The sequence below is a fragment of the Haliotis rubra genome, unplaced genomic scaffold (assembly GCF_003918875.1).
Source record: "Haliotis rubra isolate DU_JTF1 unplaced genomic scaffold, ASM391887v1 Scf230, whole genome shotgun sequence".
Classification (NCBI taxonomy): domain Eukaryota; kingdom Metazoa; phylum Mollusca; class Gastropoda; order Lepetellida; family Haliotidae; genus Haliotis; species Haliotis rubra.
In genome coordinates, this window is record NW_025766337.1 from 220,834 (window position 1) to 245,857 (window position 25,024).

Below are 25,024 nucleotides of genomic sequence, written 5' to 3' on the forward strand. Positions count from 1 at the left end.
CACTTGCGCACGATAGCAAGGCACACTGGGAACCGGTATTTGTGTAGACTGTACTGAAATAGCAAATACACGAGAGAGAGCCCAGAATATTTGAATTTCAAACCGACCATGTTCGTGAAAAACGCTTGCACGAAATTTGCGTGTTTGCACAAACTTCATAACAAGTTGTGAATGGAATACTCATAAGAATTTTTCTTTGGCCGTTTAACTATGACAGACCCAGAAAATACAGGTCTTTTGTGCGAAGGCTACTGCGGATATTTTGGATGGTAATTCCAAAGTATTCGGTCTTACATTAGGCGTTTTATCACTAATTACGAGAACTTCAAAAGGTAGTAAAAGCGTATATGAAACCAGTTACAGTCAGATATGGAAAAAACATGTTTGGAGTAGGCATTTTTATCAGTCACGAATTTTCAGAATATTTGTTTTTGCTGTTTTATGTAGATGATTCGGATTCCAACTGAAACAGTTTTGGTTATATATAGGACGTCGAAGGTGCGGGTGATGAGAATGCATGTTTGTTTGATTATGCATTGCGAATGAGTGATGGTAATATCAGGGTTTTACCTTGCCTTACAATGGTGGGGGTCAAGGGGGGCCCTTCATACATTTTACAGGTCCTTGGTGGTAATATGTGGGACGTGTATTGTTCAAAACGGTAGTGGTTGGTTGTTGTTTAACGCCGCACTCAGCAGTATTCCAGGTATATGGCGGCGATCTGTAAATAATCGAGTCCGGACCAGACAATCCAGTGATCAACAGCATTAGCATCGCAATTGTTGTGTGAGTGAGTTTAGTTTTACGCCGCTTTTAGTAATATTCCAGCAATATCACGGCGGGGGACACCAGAATGTGGGGAATCGAACCAGGGTCGTTGTAAACGCTAGGCTAACCCCCCCCCCCCCCCCCAACACGTGTTGAACCTCTTATGCTGTTGTTTTAGTACATGGGCCTTCTCTCCTCATCGGGTAGTGGCTTAGTGGCTAAGCGTTCGCTTGTAACGCAGACGACCCGGGTTCGATTCCGCACATGGATACAATATGTGGCGCACATTTCCCTGCCGCAATATTGTTGGAACATTGCTAAAAGCGGTGTAAAACTATACTCAGTCACTGTTTAAATTCTTCAAAGGCGTTTAGAAGTTGGTGTAGTAATACAGGACAAATCTTATGGATAACAACTTCTTGATGTATATTTCACAACGTTTCTGAGCTAGTTCTTGCCCCCCTTCTTCAGGTCTATAATGGTGATAGTGAACAGTACAGTATATATATAGATGTACATGAAGCCAGATATGTAAACTGAGTATATAAAAGGGAAAAAGGAGGTATAATTAAGTATTTACAAACAATGCAGTGAGTCACCATTTAGTCTGTAGACAAGCACAGGTTACTGTCGAGCATACTCACTCTGACTGAGACCGATACAAGCCTTGACTCATGTTTAGAGCCAGTGTATAAACATGGCGTGGTGAGCTTCAGGATTCGAGACTTGACAGTGTGTGTGGCGTACGTTGCTAGGACGTTCACGTTGTTCATGACAACGCGTTGGGTGGATTCCGGGTCCCTCAAACCGCCGACGGAGGCGACACTGTGAGTAGCGTGGTCAGAGTCGGTGACATGGTTGACATCGTGCCGATAGCTCATACTATCAAGTAATGTCAAGTTTGGTCCCGTAATATAAATGTCACAGGCATATTAGCATTCGTGGCCATACTGGACGCCAGATTCGAACCCCCTGAGCCCATCGGTGTGTTGTCATTTGTGGCCACACTGGACGGCAGATTCGAACCCCCTGAACCCATCGGTGTGTTGTCATTGGTGGCCACACTGGACGCCAGATTCGAACCCCCTGAACCCATCGGTGTGTTGTCATTTGTGGAGACAAATTGTTGACAACGGATAACGAAATGACCAATGAACGTCAAGAACTGATCGTCATTTAGTCATTTTGGGCAAATAAGTTGATGCGAAGTTCAAGCAATGTGAAGGAGTGTCAGTGAGTTTGGTTTTACGCCGCTTTTGGCAATATTCCAGCAATATCACGGTGGGGGACACCAGAAATGAGCTTTGCACATTGTACCCATGTGGGGAATCGAACTCGGGTCTTTGGCGTGACGAGCAAACGCTTTAACCACTGGGCTACCCCAACGCCCCAATGTGAAGGAACATGACAATCCATACAGCACAGAATGCCGGCAACCACAAGAGATGGCACGTGGACCAACCATATCAGCAGTGTCTACTTGAGAATCAGTCATTCCAGACCACTGTCCAGGACTTCAGGAACAACCGCTGCCGATTCACGAAGACGTCTACACGCTGACGAGTAAAACACAACGGGAATTTCCTAAAACCAAACAGATATGACACGGACGTAAAATCTACGTTAAGCCATACATGTAGGTTTTGCTGCTAGGGCTTGTTGGAATCTTGGTTTGCCGTTAGACGCATTGTCTAGAGAAACCTCCGCTAAAAGGTAACGGTATTCTACGAAATAAAGGCCCCCTTAAAACAATCGGATAAAGGCAAGCATGGGTGTACAATAAACACGTGGAATGTTCTCACGTTGCTGAGCTGTACTCTCAGATTTTAAAACACTTGATTATTGTCATTTTCCACTTGCCTGTACCGAAACTGTGGAAAGCTTAATGATTACAGATGTGCAACAAATTCATGATATTCCTATGAAAACGCCCAATGAATCTGCAAAACTGTGTCAACCTTGGATTAAGTATTTATGGTACATTATTACATGCTGACGAAAATGCGTGATTTATTTATGAAACGGCAGCTTGTGTCATGACGAGATATCCTAATTTTGGGCACACTTTGATCAGGCAAAGTGTACCATCACAGGACGATGTGTTAGACTGCCTTACACAGAGAATGCATGCTGTATTGAGACAACATAGAACTAAATGAATTAACATTAAAATTTATAGAAGCTTACGGAATGAATTTGAGGTTTTATTTAAAAGGAAAAAACCCGAATATTTTAAGCAGCAAAGAATTTTATTACTAAATGCAACAGATAACCTCAGATCATTCTGTAAAATCCTTACGCGAGGAAGACGAACTTATAATTATCTGGAACTGTTACACAGTCAATGGTGTACACATTTCCACAATCTGCTATCAGTTCAAAATGTCCACCTTGACTATTTACACTGCTTAAGTAAAACCAAGACACATATTCATCCATATCCTACACATGCTATATAATAAAAGACTGTGACAACCTGTGAACAGTATACTGTCCCAGGCATGTGTAAGGGACCGGCTGTCGTGCTCCCAAACCTGGTCCGAACCTCAACGTATCACCGGACCTTGGGACCTTCTGTCGTGCTCCAAAACCTGGTCCGAACCTCAGGGTATATCACCGGACCTTGGGACCTTCTGTCGTGCTCCAAAACCTGGTCCGAACCTCAGGGTATCACCGGACCTTGGGACCTTCTGTGGTGCTCCCAAACCTGGTCCGAACCTCAGGGTATATCACCGGACCTTGGGACCTTCTGTCGTGCTCCAAAACCTGGTCCGAACCTCAGCGTATCACCGGACCTTGGGACCTTCTGTCGTGCTCCCAAACCTGGTCCGAACCTCAGGGTATCACCGGACCTTGGGACCTTTTGTCGTGCTCCCAAACCTGTTCCGAACCTCAGGGTATCACCGGACCTTCTGACCTTCTGTCGTGCTCCCAAACCTGTTCCGAACCTCAGGGTATCACCGGACCTTGGGACCTTCTGTCGTGCTCCCAAACCTGTTCCGAACCTCAGGGTATCACTGGACCTTCTGACCTTCTGTCGTGCTCCCAAACCTGTTCCGAACCTCAGGGTATCACCGGACCTTATGACCTTCTGTCGTGCTCCCAAACCTGTTCCGAACCTCAGGGTATCACTGGACCTTCGGTCTTTCTACCAAGATGTCTACTAAGAAAAAGTCTCTTGGTTAAAAGCGGTTTGATTAAGGTTTTAACATTTATGACCTCAGTAAAGCTTACATAAAGTAATATGGTTGACATGTGCTGGCCATTTCCAAATGTAACAGTGATAGAAAAGATATATATAGAATTATAGAAGGGGAATATAAAGAAAGAGGGGGAATTTAACCAGAGCCAGCTTCCTAGATTACGTGTCCCCTATCCCTGGATACCAACCGAATATGGTTGTCTTGTTGACGTAACGTCATACCTACACGAACAACCAGTGTCAAGTTATGGTCGTTGGTCTGTTTAGATAGCTTCTCTTAAAGGATGGTATTGTCTTTTGATGAACATTTAAATGGCTCTCATCTTCTTCTTGAGCCATTCCTATTTGCAGCATCCCCAAATTTTCAACGACCGGTGTCTAAGCATTGTTTATGGTTTAAAAATATCGTGTTGATAGCTGATCATTGTGTGCTGTCGTCATTTAAAACACACAAACATCCAAGTTAGTACGGGAATATAATCCAGATACTTTATTGATGAAGTATTATGCAAATCAAAGAGATCATACTGATGTACATCGGGTTTTTTGGTACGTGTAACTGTTCATCACCACCTTAAGTCCAGGGCGTGGCTTCAAGCAGGTGTGTAGAAAACGCATTTTATTTCAAATGTTCTTTCTTATTGAACTTTATACAAACGACCGTTACATTTTCAGCCAGAATATACCTTCAATCGTACAACATTTTGATGTCAGTACAGTTAGGCACCCATTTTGTGGCCAATAGATACTGAAGCGTATGTAAAATCTCCTCCACGACTCCGAGGATTGGAAGGAATCTCTGTCGCCTGTTATTGTGGCAAATCTCCTCTGGAAATGAACTCAAGGTATGACATTTACCCTTAGTATGGACCTCCGGCATTAAAATTGAAAACAAAACGCTTTTCAGAATCCTGTATGAGAAGAGGGAGGAACATTTCAATCATGAACTTTTATGCATTGTATTCCCTTTATACCGAGCAGTCCTTCAGCAGCTCCAACACCCGGTGTCCACATTTCACAACGTTTTAAGAACACTCGAGATTGCTCTTTCTACCAAGATGTGCAAGACAATCCCCTGCGTAAAAGCGGTTTGATCAGGGGTATAACGTTCATGGTCTCAGTAAACATGGTTGACCGAGAAGTGGCAGAACTGATGTCACATGTAAATTATTTCCTTAGTTTGCCTTACCCCTCAGCCCTCATCCAATATGAACCCATTTCTTACAGGTGAACAAAGGCCTTTTACGTGTGTTTGTGGCCGGGGCCAACGTGAAGAGGACGTGCCACTCTTTTGGCGAACATCGCTGGTGTGATTCATGGGCACGTTGTGCTAACAGTCGAAATCATCCAATCATACAATCATACAATCGACACTTATGGAAATGGGAAGGGGTTTGTTGCTTTTGTTTGCAATTTAAATATTCATGAAACTTCTTAACCAAATCCCCTTGGTTTAAATTTGCATTTTGTTGTGACTGATTAACTAACATGTAAACATCCCCCCTTCGCTCTCTCTCTCTCTCTTTCTCTCTCTCACACACACACGATCTTGTAGAATGTATATATATTTGAAACAAATAGTTTTCTTTCAGATGACACATGTTTTCACTTTTAACAATTTGTCCTCCACGTTCAACGACAAAAGCCATTGGTTCAAAGAATGAAATCGTTCTATAACTTTGACAGTTGAGCACCAGGGCCCCTATGAAACATCACCCATCTTTTAGAATTGAGATATACTGAATTTAAAATGCAGCGAATCAGGCCGTGAAATGAAATTTCAAAGATGCTCAGAAGAAGACAGAACTCCTAAACTGTTGAAATAATGTTTCATGAATCAAGTATGTAACACAATTCAAGGACTTTCATTAGGTTACTAAATAATTCATTAAGTCGTCTGTATCAGTCTGTCTGCATTGCCACCAGCTGTGTCCCGAGAGAACCAGTTTTAGCAACTCTGACCCATGAACAATATCACATCCCAACCTACATAGTGTTACCTTGTGTATGTTTCCAGGTGACTTGGTGCGTGACGTCTGTGTAAGCGTTCGAGAACTTCAGCAAAACGTGGAAGATAAGCCGAGTGGTACAATCCTTAAAGGAATATATAGTTTATCCCCCTTTATATTCTATACTTTATTCACTAACACTTTAACATTCACCACACACGTGCAAATAAACCAGACTCATTTTATGTGATATTTTCTATTTTGTGATATTGGTGAGTGAGAGTTGCATTACACCCCTGGTATTCCATCAACCTCATTGCATTGGCATCAGACATGGACCATTGCAGGTTTCTAAAACCAGGGATTGAAGAAAATAGCTAGAAATGTTGTAAACCTGACACCAAACACACACACTCACACACGCACGCACGCACGCGCACACACACACCACCACCACCACCACCACCACCACCAAAACCACCACACACCCACACACCCACCACCCCTGTTTCAACGAATATGGGGACAGGCCATTGTCAGCTCTTCTTTATAGTTTGACTGTGCACTATTAACGCCTAAGAGAAATGAAGATGCTATGCCTTACATAATTCCTATACAGTATGTAGAGATGAAAACTGTATAGCTTCTATCCTCACTATGTACTTGTTTATGGGCAGGATGGCATTTTCATACGCACATATATATTTATTTTCCAGAATCAACAGTCAGTTTCCAAGTTCAGGGAATATATGGTGCAAAACAAAATAGGAAATGCGCCACAGTGAAAATGCGTCCAACCTGTTAAAGTCCACCACATGTCTACATTAAACCTTTCCCAAGCTCTTGCTGGACCGTGTATGTTTCATCATTAACGAAAAAGCGTTTAAACCGTCGTAAGACACTGAACTCTTGATAGAAGGGGAATGTTCTATTCTACCCGAGGAGTTGTAGTTGTAGTGGTCACATGTTGTAATGTTAAATCTTTGAAGGGCATTTTCAATATTTTTCAATGTTGAAGATACAGGAAGGCTTAACTATTGTAAAAACGAAATGCTCCATCTCGTCAAAGAACCTTGTGTAGGTTTTGTCACTCTGAATCCTAATATTGATTTTTTTATGAAATGAATGAGGCCATTAGTCTTCTCAGTTTTATTTCTCCATACATGCACAGACATTACATTTATTGAGTTGAGGTAACTGGTTATTGAATCTTTATTGACCGATACTGTGATCACATGATCTATATACCTGCATCGTAACAGAGATTTGTTGACTAAGCACCACAATTTCATTTTGCCGAAAAGAAATTTCTATTTATATATAGAGAATCAGATAAACGGGTAGCGGAGCAGTGGCATATACTGACCATAGGGTTGTCTATTTCTTCCACGTCTTACCTGCAAACTTTCCATGTATGACGATGCCAAACATTTCGTGTCTGTTTTTTTTCGGTTCAGGTGGCATTTGCTTCAACGATTTACAAACTGTACACTACCTGTGAACACCGAGATATACGCATGTCTAAGGAAGGGTACCCTTCGCGAACACCTGGTAGCAGCACTCATTGTCAGTGGTCCATTCGTTTCCTTTCAACAACTTTTCTTTCCCAACACCAACAACTCAGAATTTGTTTCTGAGGATAGTCAGGACTGGGTATTCGTTTGCACTAACGTTCTATTTTAATTCACGGGGGATGTAGCTCGGTGGTCAAGGCGTTCGCTCGTCACGCCGAAGGCCCGGGTTCAATTCCCCACATGGGTACCATGTGTGAAGTCCATTTCTGGTATCCCCCGCCGTGATGTTGCTGAAATATTGCTAAAAGCGGCGTAAAACTACCCTCACTCACTCACTCACTAATTCAACTGAGTCGATGTTTCTGAATATTGCCCTAGATTAACCAATAGCTCACTAGCATGTTCAAGTATTCTGAGTCAACTACAGAAGAAATGTTTGGTCCAAGACGTTAAAACTGGGCACACTGGGTTATAAAACTAATCTATTTCCCAATCGTTTTTCTTTTCTTAGAAGCATCGGAATCTCTGTATTTCTACAGCGGTCGTACTTCACAATCAGAGTACTGCATGTTCCGGTCCAAGTATCACTTGGTGGTGATCACTGGTTTGCTTACACTCCCTGTAGCAGGAGAACTGCTGTATGGCGTCAGGCAAACAATACTTTCAGTTTTAGGAAAAAGCTGGAACGTCGGGTGCTATCGGTACGGCAGGACATGCTTACCCTTTCCTCAACACATATTTTAATAGCTGGTTTGCAGTGACCCATTCACATTCGTTAAACGTCCTATCTCTTATTCCCACCAAGGTTTGTACCAGGGATAGTCGAGACTGGGTATTCTTTTCGGTTAAAATAATAGAAGTGACAGCATAAGCAAAATGCCAGTTTACGATTCCGACCATATCATCACCCCCTGAGTGTGAATACCTACCAAATAGTGATGAGACAGGTATTTACAACCCTATACATATGAAAGAATGTCATTCACCTATCGAGATTCACATCTCCACATTCATCAAAATAACATCATGTAGAGGCGTCCGATTTCAGTATATAGAATATTACATTATTCACAGCACAGTTGATGTTTAAATTTACATGGAATATATAAGAGATATATCAAGTTACGACCAAGTTCACATATCAATTAACATCATGCACTCTATTATGACATACAGTCTACACATTTGCATGATTATATTATGTAGATACAGAACGTCAAACCCAGTGAATAATGGATCTCGATTATCTTCCGAAACAGATGGCTTTGAAAGACAATACGACCACGAAGAGGCATCATTATACAAATAACATGGCAACATCCTATATAAAGAGGCAGCCTTGTCATTCACCCGTCAGTGGCTGACGTTGCAGGCAGTTACGACTGTACCCCTACTATTGGTAAAGTATTATGTTTACAATTACAAACTCTTATTAAAATGTGTATGATAGACAGATTGTAATTGTTCTGATGACCAAAAACGTAAATGTTTTTGATCCTGTGCTGCCTTATAACACAGGCATGTACTTTGAAACGAAAGAGTTCACTCCTTCAAAACGTCAAATTCGACAACCTTCCTGCAGTTACTACCATTTCCCTTCCAGCTACAGTGATGTTGAGGATCATCATTCTGGCGTCATGCGCAGTGGCTGGCATTTCAGGTTGGCTGTCAAATATCCTATTATTTATTTAATATTATTATTATATTATTTAACATTATTTCCCCGATATTGGTTCATTTAAAGTTTAATGAACACAGTGGTAGCAGGAAATACTTAAACAGAAATGGAAAATGTATGGAATCGCATTAGTGCCACATTGTAAAAATCTATCATCTTCGTCGATGGAATGGAATGGTTCTTGAGCCACAGTATGAGGGACTCTTTAGAATGTGGCACTCAAACCTTCCACAGAGCTATCCAAGAATCGTCTGTGGAGAATATTTTGGTGGTAAGATAGTTATAACGTTTGTCCAAGGTTAAATATTTATTTAATCCCCAATTTGTTGCAACGTGAACATGATGCCTTGTCTTAGCCTGGGCTGATGTTAATATATTGTTTGTAGCCGCCTGTTCTGAGGGATACAATGAGACGGTTATCCCCCGGTGCTTCAGGGCCAAACAAAACATGTTTGGAGACTATGTACTTTATGGTATGTGCGGATTATTATTTTGATTATATATACTTAATTTTGTTGTTGTTGTTGTTGTTGTTGTTGTTGTTGTTGGACGTCTATTCAGACCTATTCCTACTATGTGATGGTACATATAAATCGAGTCTATTCGGGGAGTGACAAAATTAACTTCGATGCAGTTACCGTGTAAACCGAGTCAGCGAGTCTAACCACCCGATCCCCTCTTTCGCCTGGAGAAGCATGGTTTCCTTAAGACTATTTGTAACCTTGATGTTCACGGGTGGTATATTCGGCTAAACATTACTTTTTAATTTCAAACAATAGTGTTTACAGATTAACCGAATTCTACTGAGCAAGATTCTTACGGAAAACATTTGAAATTTTCTATGACAGCTGAACAAAGATTTCTTTTGTGACATATGTTAAAGTAACGGGATCCGTTGGAATCATAATACAGATTGGTGTAGAAATAGAAAAAGTCAGGTCAGGTGTACGATACTTTCAGCGTTTTCTGACGAGTATTAGGTGGCTCCAGTCAGAGCTGACAACGAGGAGCCTGTACACATTATCAGGATACTAGCTGTCAATATTAACACAACTCCAAACGTGTACATATACTGCGATGTATCAGGAAGGATGGTCAGGATACTACTTTTGACGCGAGTGTTCGTAAACATCGTCGACTTCAGTCCATATTTCGAGTGAAAAAGAGCTTGACTTGGCCGAAATTGTCACGAAATTGTCCCTTTGAAACATTTACCCCGAACATTTAGCTTGCGGAATTTTTAACTGCATTTCGTAATTTAGTTTAAAGTGAGAGAGTGAGTGAGTGAGTCAGTGAGTGAGTATGGCTTTCGCCACTTTTAGCAATATTCCAGCAATATCACGGCGGGGAACACTAGATATGGGCTTCACATATTGTACCCATGTGGGGAATCGAACCCGGGTCTTCGGCGTGACGAGCGAACGCCTTAACCACTAGGCTACCCCACTGCCCCAATTTAGTTTTGAAAAGTTATCAAGGATTAAGCCAAGAAAGGTTATAAAGTGTCAAGTTGTGAAAGGTTATAAAGGGTCAGGAAAGGTTATCAAGAATTAAGTTAAGAAAGGTCATAAAGGATCCAATCACGAAAGATTATATAGGGTTATATCAAGAAAGGTTATATAGGGTTATATCAAGAAAGGTTATATAGGGTTATATCAAGAAAGGTTATATAGGGTTATATCAAGAAGGGTTATATCAAGAAAGGTTATATAGGGTTATATCAAGAAAGGATTTATAGGGTTATATCAAGAAAGGTTATATAGGGTTATATCAAGAAAGGTTATATAGGGTTATATCAAGAAAGGATATAACGCTGACATTTCTTACAAACGTCTCCATTGTCTCCAGAAGGGCGAGTTCAGTTTAGATTAACTCACCATTTTTGAAAATGTGGAAAAGACAATTTCTAACATTAACATAATTTTAAAGATTATAAATTATACATATGTACCAAAGGATGAGTTATGCCAGTGTATCATTCTATGGTACCTCTGTGTGAGTTATGCCAGTGTATCATTCTATGGTACCTCTGTGGTTCGTCTATTCTATAACACTGTTTTGATAGCACGAGAAGTTCAGAAGCTTAGACTGTAGCACAAATACTGTTGATCAATTGGTTAAACTTATACATCTCCACTCAATCACGTTCTTCAGTCCCCTGTCCAAGTGGATATACAAGGGTTCAGAATCCGAGTCTGTGCTACAAAATAAGTGCTCCTGCCGATAAAAAGAACTACCCTGACGCCATGGAAGAGTGCAGCAAAGTCCAGAACGGCCGCCTCATTGACCTGGACTCTCCGGACAAATATGGCTTCCTATCAGGAGTCATGACCGCTTTGACCCCGACTTCACCGCGCAGCCGTAAGTGTGTTTTCAATTCACTAAAATCTTATTCTACAGGAAACAGTTAACTACAGATAACTCGTATTTGGGTTTGAAGACATAGACAACAACCAGTAAACGGTAATCATTGAGAATGTCAGAGAGCAGACATTGAGTGAATTACCTAGTCTGTCACAACTGATCTTTTTGATCCACCAATTTCTGAAGCTGCAGACACCCTGGTTATGATCTCGCGTAGCATATATTGAACTCACTCATATCGATGAGAGTTAGAAAGTACCAGTTTCATCCAGTTCCAGTCCTAAATATTCACGTTTTTTACACCTAATTTATACTGTGTGACCTTGACCTTCAGTGTCACCCAAACCCTTGATAAGCTTCAATCGTTATCATTTCATCTTATGTATATTTAGGGTGTTCATTTTAAAGGAAGACTAATTTGGCGAGAGGACATTTCGTCATGCAGATCACTCCATAAACTATTGGTGCTGTTTCAGGATTCAGAAACTTCGGTGTGTGGATCGGTCTGAGACGTGTCACCAGTACCGGCTTCAGATGGAACTCGGGGTCTATGTTTGTCACCAACTGGGGTTACAAGGAGCCAGAACTGACCTCGTTAAGTCGCTGTGGAATGATACATTTTGAGGGGCTTGCTAACCAACGCTGCACTCCCAAACTCCGCTACGCCTGTGAGGTTCCCATGTAACAGAAGCAGCCTGTCAGTGTTACACATTAGATGTACTGGCTACTGAAATCTTCAAGCTGTGGAAATTAAACTAAATTATATCAAGCTCCTGAACATTGTTGATTTGTTATTAATGATTATACAAACTGGCAGAATGTTGTCAGTTTACGTACAAAGAAGTGAGCCAGTATAGTTTTACATCGCTTTTAGAATTATTCCAGAAACATGTGTGAGGGTACACCGGCATTAAACATTGTACAAATGTTGGGAATCGAACCTCGGCCTGACGGGCCAGTGATTTAACCACCAGACTACCCCACTGTCCCTTAATACTAAAGACAAAAACAACCCACTGCAGTTGCCCTCGTTCTGAGATTTCTTGTCAGGCGACTCCTGCTCAAACAGGTTTCACTCAAGACCTTAGGTACTTCATACCGTTGACAAATGGAAGACTGTTCCAAATCTGAAGTGACAAAAATGGTGTTCAATGCAAGACCGTAGTTCTAGCTTGTACCCCGGTACCGTGTTTTTCAGGGTGAACAATTGACTTACTGTTGCATGTTTTGTGATCTGTGTAACTGGTCGGGCAGGATGAGCTGATGTTTCCACTAGCAGCTTCTGTTCTGACTTCTTTAATTGTTTAGAAGCTGGAATGATGAAGAGGAACACTTTTATAGAAAGACAACTTCTTTATTTCAATAGATGCGACGTTTCGGTGTAGATACTAACACTGTTATCAAGCAAATGGATCTAAACCGAAACGCCGCATCTTCGGTCATCATTCTTTGACATGTGCTTTTTGTAAGAATCGAAAGAATTTTGTTCAGGAAGTAGTATGTTTCCACGGTTCCATCAAACCACAATCCGATGCTATACTTCACATTCCTTCTGAACCATGGAGCAGTGACAACTGCAAGTTATCTGTGTCAAGAACTATCACCCATTGGTGTATATTCAGCTTCTACGGTGAAACAGAAAGAAACAGGCCGACCTTGATTCAAGTTAACATCGTGTCCACTGACGGCATTCAATTTCAATGACGTAACGTCCGGTTGGGTGAATTAAGCGTCAAAGCCCTTTCTATTCTGTAAAAAATCTAAGAACATTTGGTTCAAGTGAAAACCATATATCGCAATATAATTTGAGTCACTAATGCTGTACAACACCACAAAGGTTCTGTTCCAAAACCGAGCTGTTCAACCAGACATGGTATGTGGAGGATGACCGTTAGCCAGCCAGTCCAATGCATTGTTGAGGAATAGCGTGTGTTATTTAAATAAACGTGACAAAACTCTTTCAATAAGTTTAAGAAAAATCATAAACGAATAACACAACGTCATAGCTTACATCATCGACATCATCACTGTTTCCAAGAAAAATACGACAAAGGACTTTCAATGTTCGCAAGAAATCGCTGCTTAAACGGCGACAGAACCCCGACGAGCCTGACTATATTGTGAGCATGTGTTTAGGAATCACTTTCGACTATTGCTAACACCAGATGTTCGCAAAATGTACGTGTATCCTGCCCAACTCAGAGCACAGCCTGGGTGTTGGGGTGGTTTAGTGGTCTAGTCGACCCGGGTTCGATTCCCCACATGCGTACAATGTGTGAAGCCCATTTCTGGTCTCCCCCGCCGTGATGTTGCTGGAATAATACTAAAAGCGGCGTAAACCATACTCACTCACTCACTCACTCATAGCACCGCCACTAACACATGCAAAGGCAAGTCAACTATTGAGCTGAAAACATCTGTAAATAGGGAGTTGCACCGGATATAAAGTTTGCTTAAAATGCGTCCAGTTTCTAAATGCAATCCCCACGACTACTATAAAACGGATTTACTGGGGCTTTGGATTAACCTTGTAACAACATTTCAACAAGAACATCTTAGTACAGGGAGCATGCTTGGAGTTACCTTGTTTTGAAGTCCAGACACTAAAGAATGCTGGTGATAGGATAGTGTGGTAAAATTGTGTATAATGATATTAAGTCCTGTTTATCATTATATGGAGTACATTAACAGTTATTCGACTTTGAGGACACGTGAAGGTTGCCACTTAATTCATTCTGTATTAGTGCCACCATTTCTGCCATATTCTGCTACGCCCGAATTGGTGACGTGACGCTGCTTTCTAAAACATTAAGTCTCGTGTCAGCTTTGAATAAAATGACCTGGAGATTCCACAGTTCCAGATATTGCGAAAATGAAGCATAAATCTCTGCTCTGTAATTTGTCCAGTACTTTTTTTAGGAACCTAATGTGGAACTGCTCAAAACTATAACCATTTTAATCTTGAAGTTTAGGAATGTGTGTAGGGCTTGTAACTACCTATGGATGTTCTCGGATTGTTCTAAATTAGCAGAACTTTGTACTCATGTTTAAATATTGCTCCAAAAGAGCACCGTTTTCAAAGCGCTCTTTTCCCAAAAGCCGACTGGAGATAAATCTACTGTGTTTTATAATTGATGCAGTCTGTTGATGTAGATACCACTTTCTCTAATCTAGAAACAGAGCTGTTTAACATCGAATTCCAAAACACGGTAGTTTTATCTCCATTTTACCCCGACAAGGGCCATCAAGTACATACACCCATCAAGTAACAAGGCACTCAGTCAAATCAAGCACATAGACCTATCAAGCCACAAAGCACTCAGTCAAATCAAGCACATAGACCTATCAAGCCACAAAGCACTCAGTCAAATCAAGCACATAGTCCATTCCAACAATCAACTACTCACTCAGATCAAACACTTAGTCGAATGAAGCAACCAAACTCTCATGCTCTTATTTCCAAATTACAAAAGACATGTACTCTACAATCTGGAATACAAGTATATCAAATATTCCAACGCAGTAGGTGTACCTCCTAAGAAGAAGCTCCGGGAGCTTCTAATATTTCTAATATGTTTGTCTGAGGATGTTACAATATCTACCATTTTGTTTCAATTCAGAACTAGGCTACCAGAAGATTAAACTGCACACATTTAATCACACACACTGATTAAACAGAATCTGGTTCTGGTTTTACCAATATACGGAACTATACTGTCTAGTCAATAGGCCCTTGTAGACCCTTCCATGAGCAAATATTGCAGGATTTCCTTCTAGGGCATGGTCTTGCTGTAAACAGTTCTTATGGTTCCTGAAGAAGTGGCAACAAAACTCTTCCAAATCAGTGGTATAACTTGGCCTCGTCTGTACTTGTGACTATGACTGGCATATTTCAGATGCCTTAAACAGACTCAAAACATTGGAGTTAGCAGTTCGGTGGTTAGACAGTCCAAGTCTGAATATGTTTCATTACCCCCTTGTCTCAGAGAGTTTTCTCCTGGGACAGCTTTAAACAGGAGTGAGTTGGGTTTTTAGGCCGCTTTAAGCAATATTACAGCAATATCACGGCTGTGGACACCAGAAATGGGCTTCACACACTGCACCCATGTGGGGAATCGAACCCAAGTCTTCGACGTGACGAGCGAAAGCTTTAACCACTCGGCTACACAACCACCCTTTAAACAGGAAGGTTTTTTTTGTGTCAGTGTTTATAGTTTTAGATATAATTCATCAATATTCTTGTACAATGATTGCTGCCTGTAACTAAATCGAGTTTTGACCTTGCAGTCAAGTGATTGTGAATATGGGCATCTTTAGTCGCCTCCAGGACACGATGGCAACGACAAGCCTAGGTTACTGAGGGACTTGTCGTTACTTGCGTAACGCAGTGTAAACACAACTTCCGACATGCACAGACTTTTATTTTGAAATGGTCAGTTTAATTTTCACAACACGACAGTATAGGTTTTTCACAAGTGACTTTATTATTCGTCAACGTTATCAGAGTATCTCTCTGTTAAAGAGAGGGGTCTTCTCACTGACATCTGACACCCGGTGCCGCACCCGTTATTGGGTAACGGGGATCTCACAGATGTATCGGCGGTAGAGGTTGCACAGATCGTTCCTTATGCCCCCGGGGTACAACTGACCACAGTCTGTCCCAATTACTTTCTCCGGCTGCCCGACGCCCCAGTTGGGGACATAGGGGGATCCCGTTTTCCATCTGAACAGTGTCAGAGAGGCTCGCTTCAGACCAATCCACAAACCGTCGTCGAAAGACCCTAAAACAGAGCATGAATCCTGTATGGATTAAGTTAAGTGACGGGATGGATGCTGCCAACTTCTCCACAAGGAGTCAAAGTCTATTTTTCCCGAGATCTCTATGTACTTTTATCATTAAAACACATGCCGGGCGTGAGTGAGTGAGTTTGGCTTTACGACGCTTTTAGCAGTATTCCACCAATATCACGGCGGGGACACCAGAAATGGGCTTCACACATTGAGCCCATGTGGGGAATTGAACTCGGGTCCTCGGCGTGACGAGCGAACGCCTTAACCACTAGGCTACCCCACCACCCCTTATTGTACGTAATAAGTGAAAACCGGTTGCTGTAGTTTCCTAACCTTGATCACTGCTAATGTTTTGTTTATACTATATGTATGGTCTAAGAATATACATTTTGTAGGGAGGGTTTGAAGGTGGGGAGTGGCTATGATTTTATCGTTTGGGATTTGTAGCAGGAAAAATGTACACTGTAAAGAAATAATTAGAATCAGTGTTTTAATTTATAACGAAACATCTGGATTTGCACTGAGGGCTCAACATCCACTGTTGGTAATGAACAACAATTGCTTGTCGTTATGGCCGACTTCAGAGATTGGGTTGTTATGGCCGACTTCAGTGATTGGGTGGTAAGGCTTGATGTAAGGATAATAACTTGTTTATATCAACAATCTCAGTTGTCTAGTACGGACTATTATTATATAATAGAAACAACAAAAATATTAATTCTATGATGAACGTGACAGGCAGTTGGGATACCTTGACACTCAATCACCCCAGCCCCTGGACCAACATCCTAGTATAGAAACCCCAGCATAGGTTTCTGCCGTATTGTAGTCACCAATCCTAACGGCCGTCTTACCAAGCGCTTGTCCTGTGGGCCCCAGTACCTCCATAAGTCCAGCTACGACGCCATACTTGTCTTCAGCGTTTAGAACAAGAAGACGGCCGTTACGCATCCTCTCGCAATACGTAGCGGCGTTTTTGAAGTCCTTCCTCTCAGTAGGGGGACTTACTCGGAAACACATTCTGGGATTTGCGGTCAGCAAATATCCTGTGGGACAGGGCGCTGAAAAGTGTGAAAGTTGAAGGTTGATAAGTCTCAGCGTCACAGATGAAGCAACTCTTTGCACAGTAAATGATGGGCCGTAAGAAATATTGTACAGATTTGTTAAGTGAAAATATGAATCGCCAAATAGAAACTGGTTGTTGGAACCAACAAAACTGTATTTAAAAACCATAGGTCACATCTTACACGAGGTGGTTATGAAATAGCTGCAGGTTCTGTCTTTGTTGGGAGCCAAAATGACGTCACTAAATATTCTTTTTTTTTTTAGGTGTGACATCACGGTTGATCTGCTATTAAGTCTATTATTGAGGGTCATTATATATTATTAAGCACCTTGTATAATGATGCTGCATCCCTAGCAGATGACAAACTGTTCACCCCATTTCATGATCATCCAAGATACCATATAAATAATTATATATACACTGGACCCATTAGCAATATTATCTGTTTTTTTAATGTCAGTTCTAATTTCATGAGGCCATATGTGATAGTCAAATCGTGATTACAACTTTTGTATTATGCCAGAAGGTGCTGGTGTCGATATCATACTTTACCCATATTGTTACATCATGTATCCAATACAAGCAAACACGCAATCAGTGAGTAAGCATGTTTTGCGTGTGGCAACAATAGAACGCCAGGAGACATGGGTTGTACCGATGTTGGAATCAAACACCGACCTTGGACGTAACGAGAGAACGCTTTACCCACTAGGCTACCAAGTCGTTGTAGGAGACGTCGGAAAGCTTGTGGACTTTTCTCCCCATCTTACAGTTTTGAGGGTGAGTGAGTTGGTTTTAGGCCCCTTTTAGAAATATTCCAGCAATATCACGGCGGGGGACACCAGACATGGGCTTCGTACATTGGACCTAATACCTATGTGGGCAATCGAGCTAGGGCCTTCGGCATGTCGAGCGAACGCCTTAACCACTAGGCTACCCTACCGCCTCGTTACAGTTACGAATCCGTCATAATGGCATCTGGAATGCATCCCTTGTTAAAATGTTGAACAAAACACAAAACACTGGCAATGTAGACTACGATTGTAACCTTCTTCAGAATGAATGAATTACTGGGGAACTGTTAACACATCAAACATAACCGTGCTAATATGTATTCGCAACAGACCAGGTGTTCGGTCCACTTCTTCAGTGTTATTGTTCCGGCCCACTTGGACGCATGTTTTGGTTTCAAACTCTGTGTATCCACGAGAACAGCCAGCTAAGGAATAAACCAATAGAATATAGTTAGCTCAAGCATCATCGACTGAATGTGTACATATCTCAACCTAACAGCCCCTCATATTGTCAGAGTAGATGCATTGCTTTTTTATAACAAATTCTACGTTCTACCCGTGAGGCCTTACTTCGGGAGATCCGACAAAAGACTTCAGGTTTTGTTGAAACATCATCAAAGCATAATGCGTATATTTTGAATAAAGATAAGCTTTTGGAAACAAAATTTGAGTCACAATTGAAGTTGACAAACACCACGACATAAATCAAACAGTAGGTGAGACTGGACAAACGTGTCGTTCATTTTGAGTGATGACCAGATGTGTTCGTCCTACCATTAAGCCTGATGGCAAAACGAAGAGCAAGGATTACTGTGTAAACAACCAAAATTATGAAACGTGTCGGGGAGACTCCAACGATGAGAAAATGTCAGTGTAACAATTTGGAAGCCTAAACCACCAGCTGCCAAAGACAACGATGGTAGCCATATTTAAGTTTCCTGAAACTATGAAAAAACTGGACCTAATGCGTGTGTGAGCTCCGTACATTTAACGCAGTTGGATTACATGCACAATAAATGAAAGAACCTACCTGAAATTCCAGCCACTGCACAGACTGCAAATATGATGAGTCGCAACATCGTTGGCTCTAACTCTGAAACAGACATTGTAAATAACCATAAAATACTGTCTTGTTTTCCTGGAAAACATCTCGACTGTGATGGTAACGTCGTTTATCATCGCGACCCGTGAAGATCCGGGTTAGAATATTGATCTTCAGTAACCCATGCTTGTCGTAAGAGGCGACTAACGGGATCGGGTGGTCAGGTTCGCTGACTTGGTTGACACATGTCATCGGTTCCCAATTGTGCTGACTTATGCTCATTGATGTTGATCACTGAATTGTCTGGTCCAGACTCCATTATTTGGCGTTAAACAACAAACCAACGTTGATCCTCGCGACAACGCAACTCTTGTCTCTTCTGGGGCACGTCTTCAACAATCTCTGTAATACACCGTGCAGAGTTGCGTCATAATCCTGTGATGGTTGGTTCGATGTCTTGTGATGGCAATAAACCACTTTGTTTTATCAGATCATCATGCTCTTTAATGTGGTTCGTGGATGTCATCGTATAACAATTGAGTAGATCGACGCTCATTGCATCAATCATTGGATTGTCTGAACCAGACTCGATTGCATACACAGTCCACCATCCAAGAACTGGGATATTGGTAACTGCGGCGGAAACATCAAACAAATAAATGCGCATTACCTGAACTGTACACGCACCTAAACTCTAGCACAACTCAAGCACAAAGTTAAAATATCATGAACATTATTATAGAAGCGTGACTACTTTACCAACAGTTGGGAGTGAGACGGTAGCTACCAGCACTGCCTGCTCAGTGACGAGAACAGACAATTGTGTCTTATATAGAACAGGTTAAGACTATTTAACGACGTAGCCACTGTATTTACATCATACACAGTGTAAGGGTGACTACCTATCTGCTACCTAATCCATAAATTATACAGTCATGCATTATTCAGAGTGCAGTTGAATATTAATAATCCTTAATAGAGGACACTCGAAGGTCGTTTATCACTTGTAAAACCAAATGATCACTTTAGTATAACTGGAATCAAAATGGATATATGACACATACACCATTGAATGAAAAATATACAAATATGCAATCTTGCAGGATTCGGCGTCAGTTGTAACACACATCCAATAGTTGTTTTAGGGTGAAGAGTTCTGAAAAGTGGTTGAGCATTCTACTGAAGATTTGTCCATGGATATGTCGTCGTGTAGGATTGGGTGTGTCAACGTGTGTGTCATTGTGTTCGTGAGAGAGAGGGACAGAGAGGGGGGGGGGGGGCAGAGAGAGAGAGAGAGAGAGACAGAGTGAGAGGGGGGCACAGAGACAGAGACAGAGAGAGAGGGGGCAGAGACAGAGAGACAGAGGGGGGAGGGAGAGCGCGTGAGGGAGAATGAGAGAGAGAGTGAGAGAGTGGGAGAAAGTGAGAGAGTAAGACAGAGAGTGAGAGAGAAAGGGGAGAGAGAGAGTGAGAGAGAGAGGAGGGAGGGAACTAGGGTCAAGCCGGTCAAGGAGGTTCAAACCACTCTAGGGACCAATGCACAACCTCAGATCACTCACTATCGACTCGGAACACTCTACCCTCGAGATCCTAACTTAAATCACGTGTGTATTCACGTTCAAGCCTAACATGGGAGGGTATGAGGGGTTTGTGCTTGGCGTCTTGCTTCATTGACATTACCAAGCCGAGGACGTTCTAGAATATGTTTTTCTGACATTAACCCCAGCTAAAAGGGGATACTAATGGCAGCTCATGAATATGCCACAACATGTTTCTACCAAGCCCCACCATACTGCCCCCATGAAGTAGATAACACAATCATAGATTACTTCTCTACCGTTCACAATAACACCCTTCCCCAGTTATTAAATACGGACAAAACGGAGCAGCCTTTTACCGAATGAACAATTAAACATCATATGGAGGCTCTCGAAGTAAATCCGAAAAATGGATAAATAAGATGAACATGTTGTATGTGATTGTGTTACGTCAGTACGTGTTATTGGTTATTGTGAAAGGTAGAATGCACAAACCGAACATGTTGTATGGGCTTGTGTTACGTCAGTACGTGTTACTGGTTATTGTGAAAGGTAGAATGCACAAAACGAACATGTTGTATGTGATTGTGTTACGTCAGTACGTGTTATTGGTTATTGTGAAAGGTAGAATGCACAAACCGAACATGAAGAAACTGTTTGTATGTCCCTCGGGAGCTTTCATCAAATGTCAGGCTGACCAAAATGACCATTATTCTTTCTCCCGTTATATTTCTTCTCACTGTAGTGATCGGGCCACCTGCAAACTTGATCTTGAGTGAGAACAAGCTACAATGTAGGGCCAGCATGATAACTGTGGAATACATCTGCCCAACCCAGACATCAGTCCTATCAACTTCTACGGGATTACGCTTCCTCAACATCCACTCACAACGATATATACAACGATATATACATACAACGATATATACAACGATATACACAAGGATATACACAACGATATATACAACGATATATACAACGATATACACAACGATATATACATACAACGATATATACTACGGTATACACAACGATATATACAAGCAATAATCCCTCGATAAAGGGTTGTATTTTTATTCATAGACAACACATGAAGCAAGTTGAATTGATGTGGATTCTGAAAACACACTAGAGTGGTGATGATCTGGTGATGGACATGACCTTGGACACAGTACCACTAGAGAGATAGGCACAAGAGAGGCGACCTTTATGTTTATATTCACCCTAGAATGAGGACGACCTTATACAGTATTATAAACATGAACATATCCCGTCTTTAGTAGAGGACAAATTCTGTGGGTTTTTAATTTTCATTTATTGGAAATTGACTAACCGCCGTTGGGGTATGTTTATTATTTCTGGTTGGAATAGGTTCCCATGTAACCTAATATATCGGATAGTAAATTTTCCTGGATCCTTGGCTGACTGCGAGACGTGACAGCCAGTGGGGCATGTATATGGTTCTGAATAGGTTACCAATCAGTCCAATGTTCAACTGGGTGGTTTCATTGGCTGTGATGGTAAACAAGGGGGAAATATAACAAATGCTGTTGGCAAACTCGGAAAAGCAAACATTTGTGGGGTCCTTGATGTCTTTATAGCATATTTATTTTAAACTGTAACAGGGGTTGGCAGCAAAGTTCCACGCCCCTTCAGACAACTGGTAGACACTGGTACACTAAGTCATGGTAGCACTCTCCAGGAATTCTTCACTTGGAGATACATTTTTAAGTCATTCTTCAGTATCTATGATGGGACTTATTGCAGCTGAAATGAAATTATATTTTAATTGTCTATTAATGAAAACGCGACCCTTAATCGGAAATTTACAAATGTACAATGAAAGGTGCACACCTGGTAGAAAGTAGGTTAGAATACGTTTTCAGCAAGTTTAACGCCATTATTATTACCATTGTTTAAAATGGGTTACAAGGGAACAAACTACTTTCAAATAATGGAGGTAAAACAGTTATATGTTTTAAGCATTGTGATTCAATAGAGTTCGAAGCACAAATGTGGATGACTTACATGCAAATGTACACGTCGGTTTGTGTATTGGAATGTCATATCAATTAGGGTTGCCTTGAACGGAACTGCATGTACATAAACAATATGGCGTGTGTCAGACAGAGCCGATGAACGTACACATAGATGATTACAGTTGACTCAGTGATAGAGAATTACATGTACATATATATAGCGACATTATGTTAAACAAAACCTATTACAGATATCAACTCTCACAAGCACGTCTTGGGTTTCCTCTCTAATGGTAGTTGTTATCATATGTTTATCACGGGTTGAATGACATATATTGTTTTCTGGAATAGGTTCTGCGGATTTCCATAGTGGCTTTCAAGTGTCATCAAGTTTGTCTGGCCTTTATGTTAAGTTTGACAAAGCCATTAGTAACATAATTTTTATATAGAGAGAATGTCCTAGATTCACGAACTGGGCATATGTGACCTAGGCTCATGAACTTTTAGCAAATAATGCCACATGTGAGACAAGTACAGAAGACATTTGCCAAACCAACGCATCAGTACAACCATCTTTTAACGAGACTCCACGTTCAACATTATTCAACACGACAAACCAATGCTTCATTCCATGGGGTGTTACGCTAAACGTGTTGACTAGTGTGGCTAGAGATTCATGGCTATCGTTAAGGTTTCAAGTCAGTCAAAAATGAAAATAAATATCATCTGTGGTTGAGTGAGAATTGAATATATGAAATACTTATGACTTCCTACTAGATAACATCTATGTGTTGAAATATTCGGGTCATGAATTCCTGCATTTCAATAAAATAAAGGTCTTCTCGGGCAATAAGCCAGCTACCTGCTTCCACATGACTCCATGATTTAATATAGCCTTTAACTGACTGGCAAATTCATGCGCGGCCAATATGTTCAATAGACTTTTATCTTCTGGGCAAGTGCAATGAGGTTATATAATTATATTAGTGAAAAGGTGTGCTGTGTGTTTATGGACAGCAAAATGTCCATGCTTTGATATTCGACTCTCCAAAAGACAATAGTCACAATAAAATAGCCGAGGAACTTCTTTCCTATATCCGATGCAATTTGCTCATTTTTTTTCCAGGTGTGCAGTTGTCTAGAAGGTGCACCGTATCCCATTATGTCAATCACTGGAGTGTCTTCCCAGACACAGCTATTTACAAATACAGCTGAACATTTGAGTCGTGAAACAAACATACACACAAATGGTCATGATAGAGAAAGAATTGTACAACTCCGCTAGCGAGCAGAGAATTCCAACGGATGTGAAAAAGGTTTTGTGCTTTACACAAAGAGAGCCACATCTTGAAAGAGATTATACGTACGCTTCAAGAAATGGAGACCATTTTCCTTTCTTCTGAAAGCTAGTTCTTCGAAGGTATTTTACGTATGCTTCAGTGCTTGTTAGTGTGTAAGTGAGTTTGAGCAATATTCCAACAATATCTTGACGGGGGACACCGGAAATGGGCTTCACACATTGTACTCATGTGGGGGATCGAACCCTGGTCTTCGGCGTGACGAGCCAATGCTTTAACCACTAGGCTACCCAACCGCCCGCTTTATAGATGCATGTTAAGGAAAACAGACCCAAAGTGGTATATATCTCCCAGTGACGTCATAGGTAAAGGAGGTGTGTGTGTGCGTGTGTGTGTGCCTGTGTGCGTGCGTGCGTTTGTGCGTGTATGTGCGTAGTGCCAGCCCACTGATGTATCACATGATGGCCTCAGTCGGACAAGGGAAACCTCCTCCGAGTCAACTCGTTCATGTCTTCGCCAGACAGGGGAACAACAAGTAGCACGCTTTAACGTCTGTTACTGTGACGTGACTGGTGTTCGAACTACCAACCTTCCACTGTACGGTTACTGCTGCTGTTTTCACTCGACCACACATCTGGTCCTCCTTTAAGGAAATTCTGTCATAACTGATGGTACATGTTTTCCATTTTAAATTTAACTTTAGAATGAATATGAATAACACGGCATAGATGATGTCTTTCTAACTCTGATTGATTTCATTGCGTTTTTAACTTTCTTTTTGTTTTACGTGCCTAAAAGTAGAAACTATACAATGGCGGTTTTGCAGACTTACACTCATCGATTAAGGATTGGCGTCTGGACGTCTTTCATTACAATGAAGGTATTTTCATAGATTCACTATGTGATTTAGAAACTGGCTAACTGCATCATCTAGACCTATGTCAAAACAACTGGCTAAACTATGGGAAAGGGCATTCACTATGTGTATCTCTGTGTGCCTGTCTGTCATGTGTGCGCGCGCGTGTGTGTGTGCGCACGCGT

At 41.4% G+C, this 25,024-nt stretch overlaps 2 protein-coding genes across 2 annotated transcripts; one reads left to right on the forward strand and one right to left on the reverse strand.

Moving 5' to 3' along the window:
- Positions 1 to 8,753: 8,753 nt before the first annotated feature.
- LOC124278040 lies at positions 8,754 to 12,244 on the forward strand. The gene is made up of 5 exons (XM_046713789.1): positions 8,754 to 8,832; positions 9,037 to 9,093; positions 9,498 to 9,584; positions 11,266 to 11,472; positions 11,952 to 12,244. The coding sequence occupies exons 2-5, from the start codon at positions 9,045 to 9,047 to the stop codon at positions 12,158 to 12,160; spliced, it is 552 nt and encodes a 183-aa protein (XP_046569745.1). The 5' UTR covers positions 8,754 to 8,832; positions 9,037 to 9,044; the 3' UTR covers positions 12,161 to 12,244.
- A 3,694-nt stretch (positions 12,245 to 15,938) lies between these two features.
- Positions 15,939 to 19,998, reverse strand: LOC124278038. Its single transcript, XM_046713787.1, has 5 exons — positions 19,928 to 19,998; positions 19,157 to 19,219; positions 18,459 to 18,551; positions 17,121 to 17,327; positions 15,939 to 16,256 (listed from the first exon to the last, which is right to left on the reverse strand). Exons 2-5 carry the CDS (start codon positions 19,203 to 19,205, stop codon positions 16,042 to 16,044), a joined length of 564 nt encoding a protein of 187 aa, XP_046569743.1. The 5' UTR covers positions 19,206 to 19,219; positions 19,928 to 19,998; the 3' UTR covers positions 15,939 to 16,041.
- Positions 19,999 to 25,024: the final 5,026 nt, after the last annotated feature.

What these genes read in the sequence shown, in the direction of transcription:
- LOC124278040 (XM_046713789.1), top strand. Translation starts at nt 9,045, where the DNA reads ATGTTGAGGATCATCATTCTGGCGTCATGCGCAGTGGCTGGCATTTCA. An exon ending in TGGAGACTATGTACTTTATG is followed by an intron (nt 9,585 to 11,265) that starts GTATGTGCGGAT and finishes CACGTTCTTCAG; the next exon opens with TCCCCTGTCCAAGTGGATAT. An exon ending in CCCGACTTCACCGCGCAGCC is followed by an intron (nt 11,473 to 11,951) that starts GTAAGTGTGTTT and finishes GTGCTGTTTCAG; the next exon opens with GATTCAGAAACTTCGGTGTG.
- LOC124278038 (XM_046713787.1), bottom strand. Translation starts at nt 19,205, where the DNA reads ATGTTGCGACTCATCATATTTGCAGTCTGTGCAGTGGCTGGAATTTCA. An exon ending in TGCAGTGGCTGGAATTTCAG is followed by an intron (nt 18,552 to 19,156) that starts GTAGGTTCTTTC and finishes TTTATTCCTTAG; the next exon opens with CTGGCTGTTCTCGTGGATAC. An exon ending in GCCCACAGGACAAGCGCTTG is followed by an intron (nt 16,257 to 17,120) that starts GTAAGACGGCCG and finishes GCTCTGTTTTAG; the next exon opens with GGTCTTTCGACGACGGTTTG.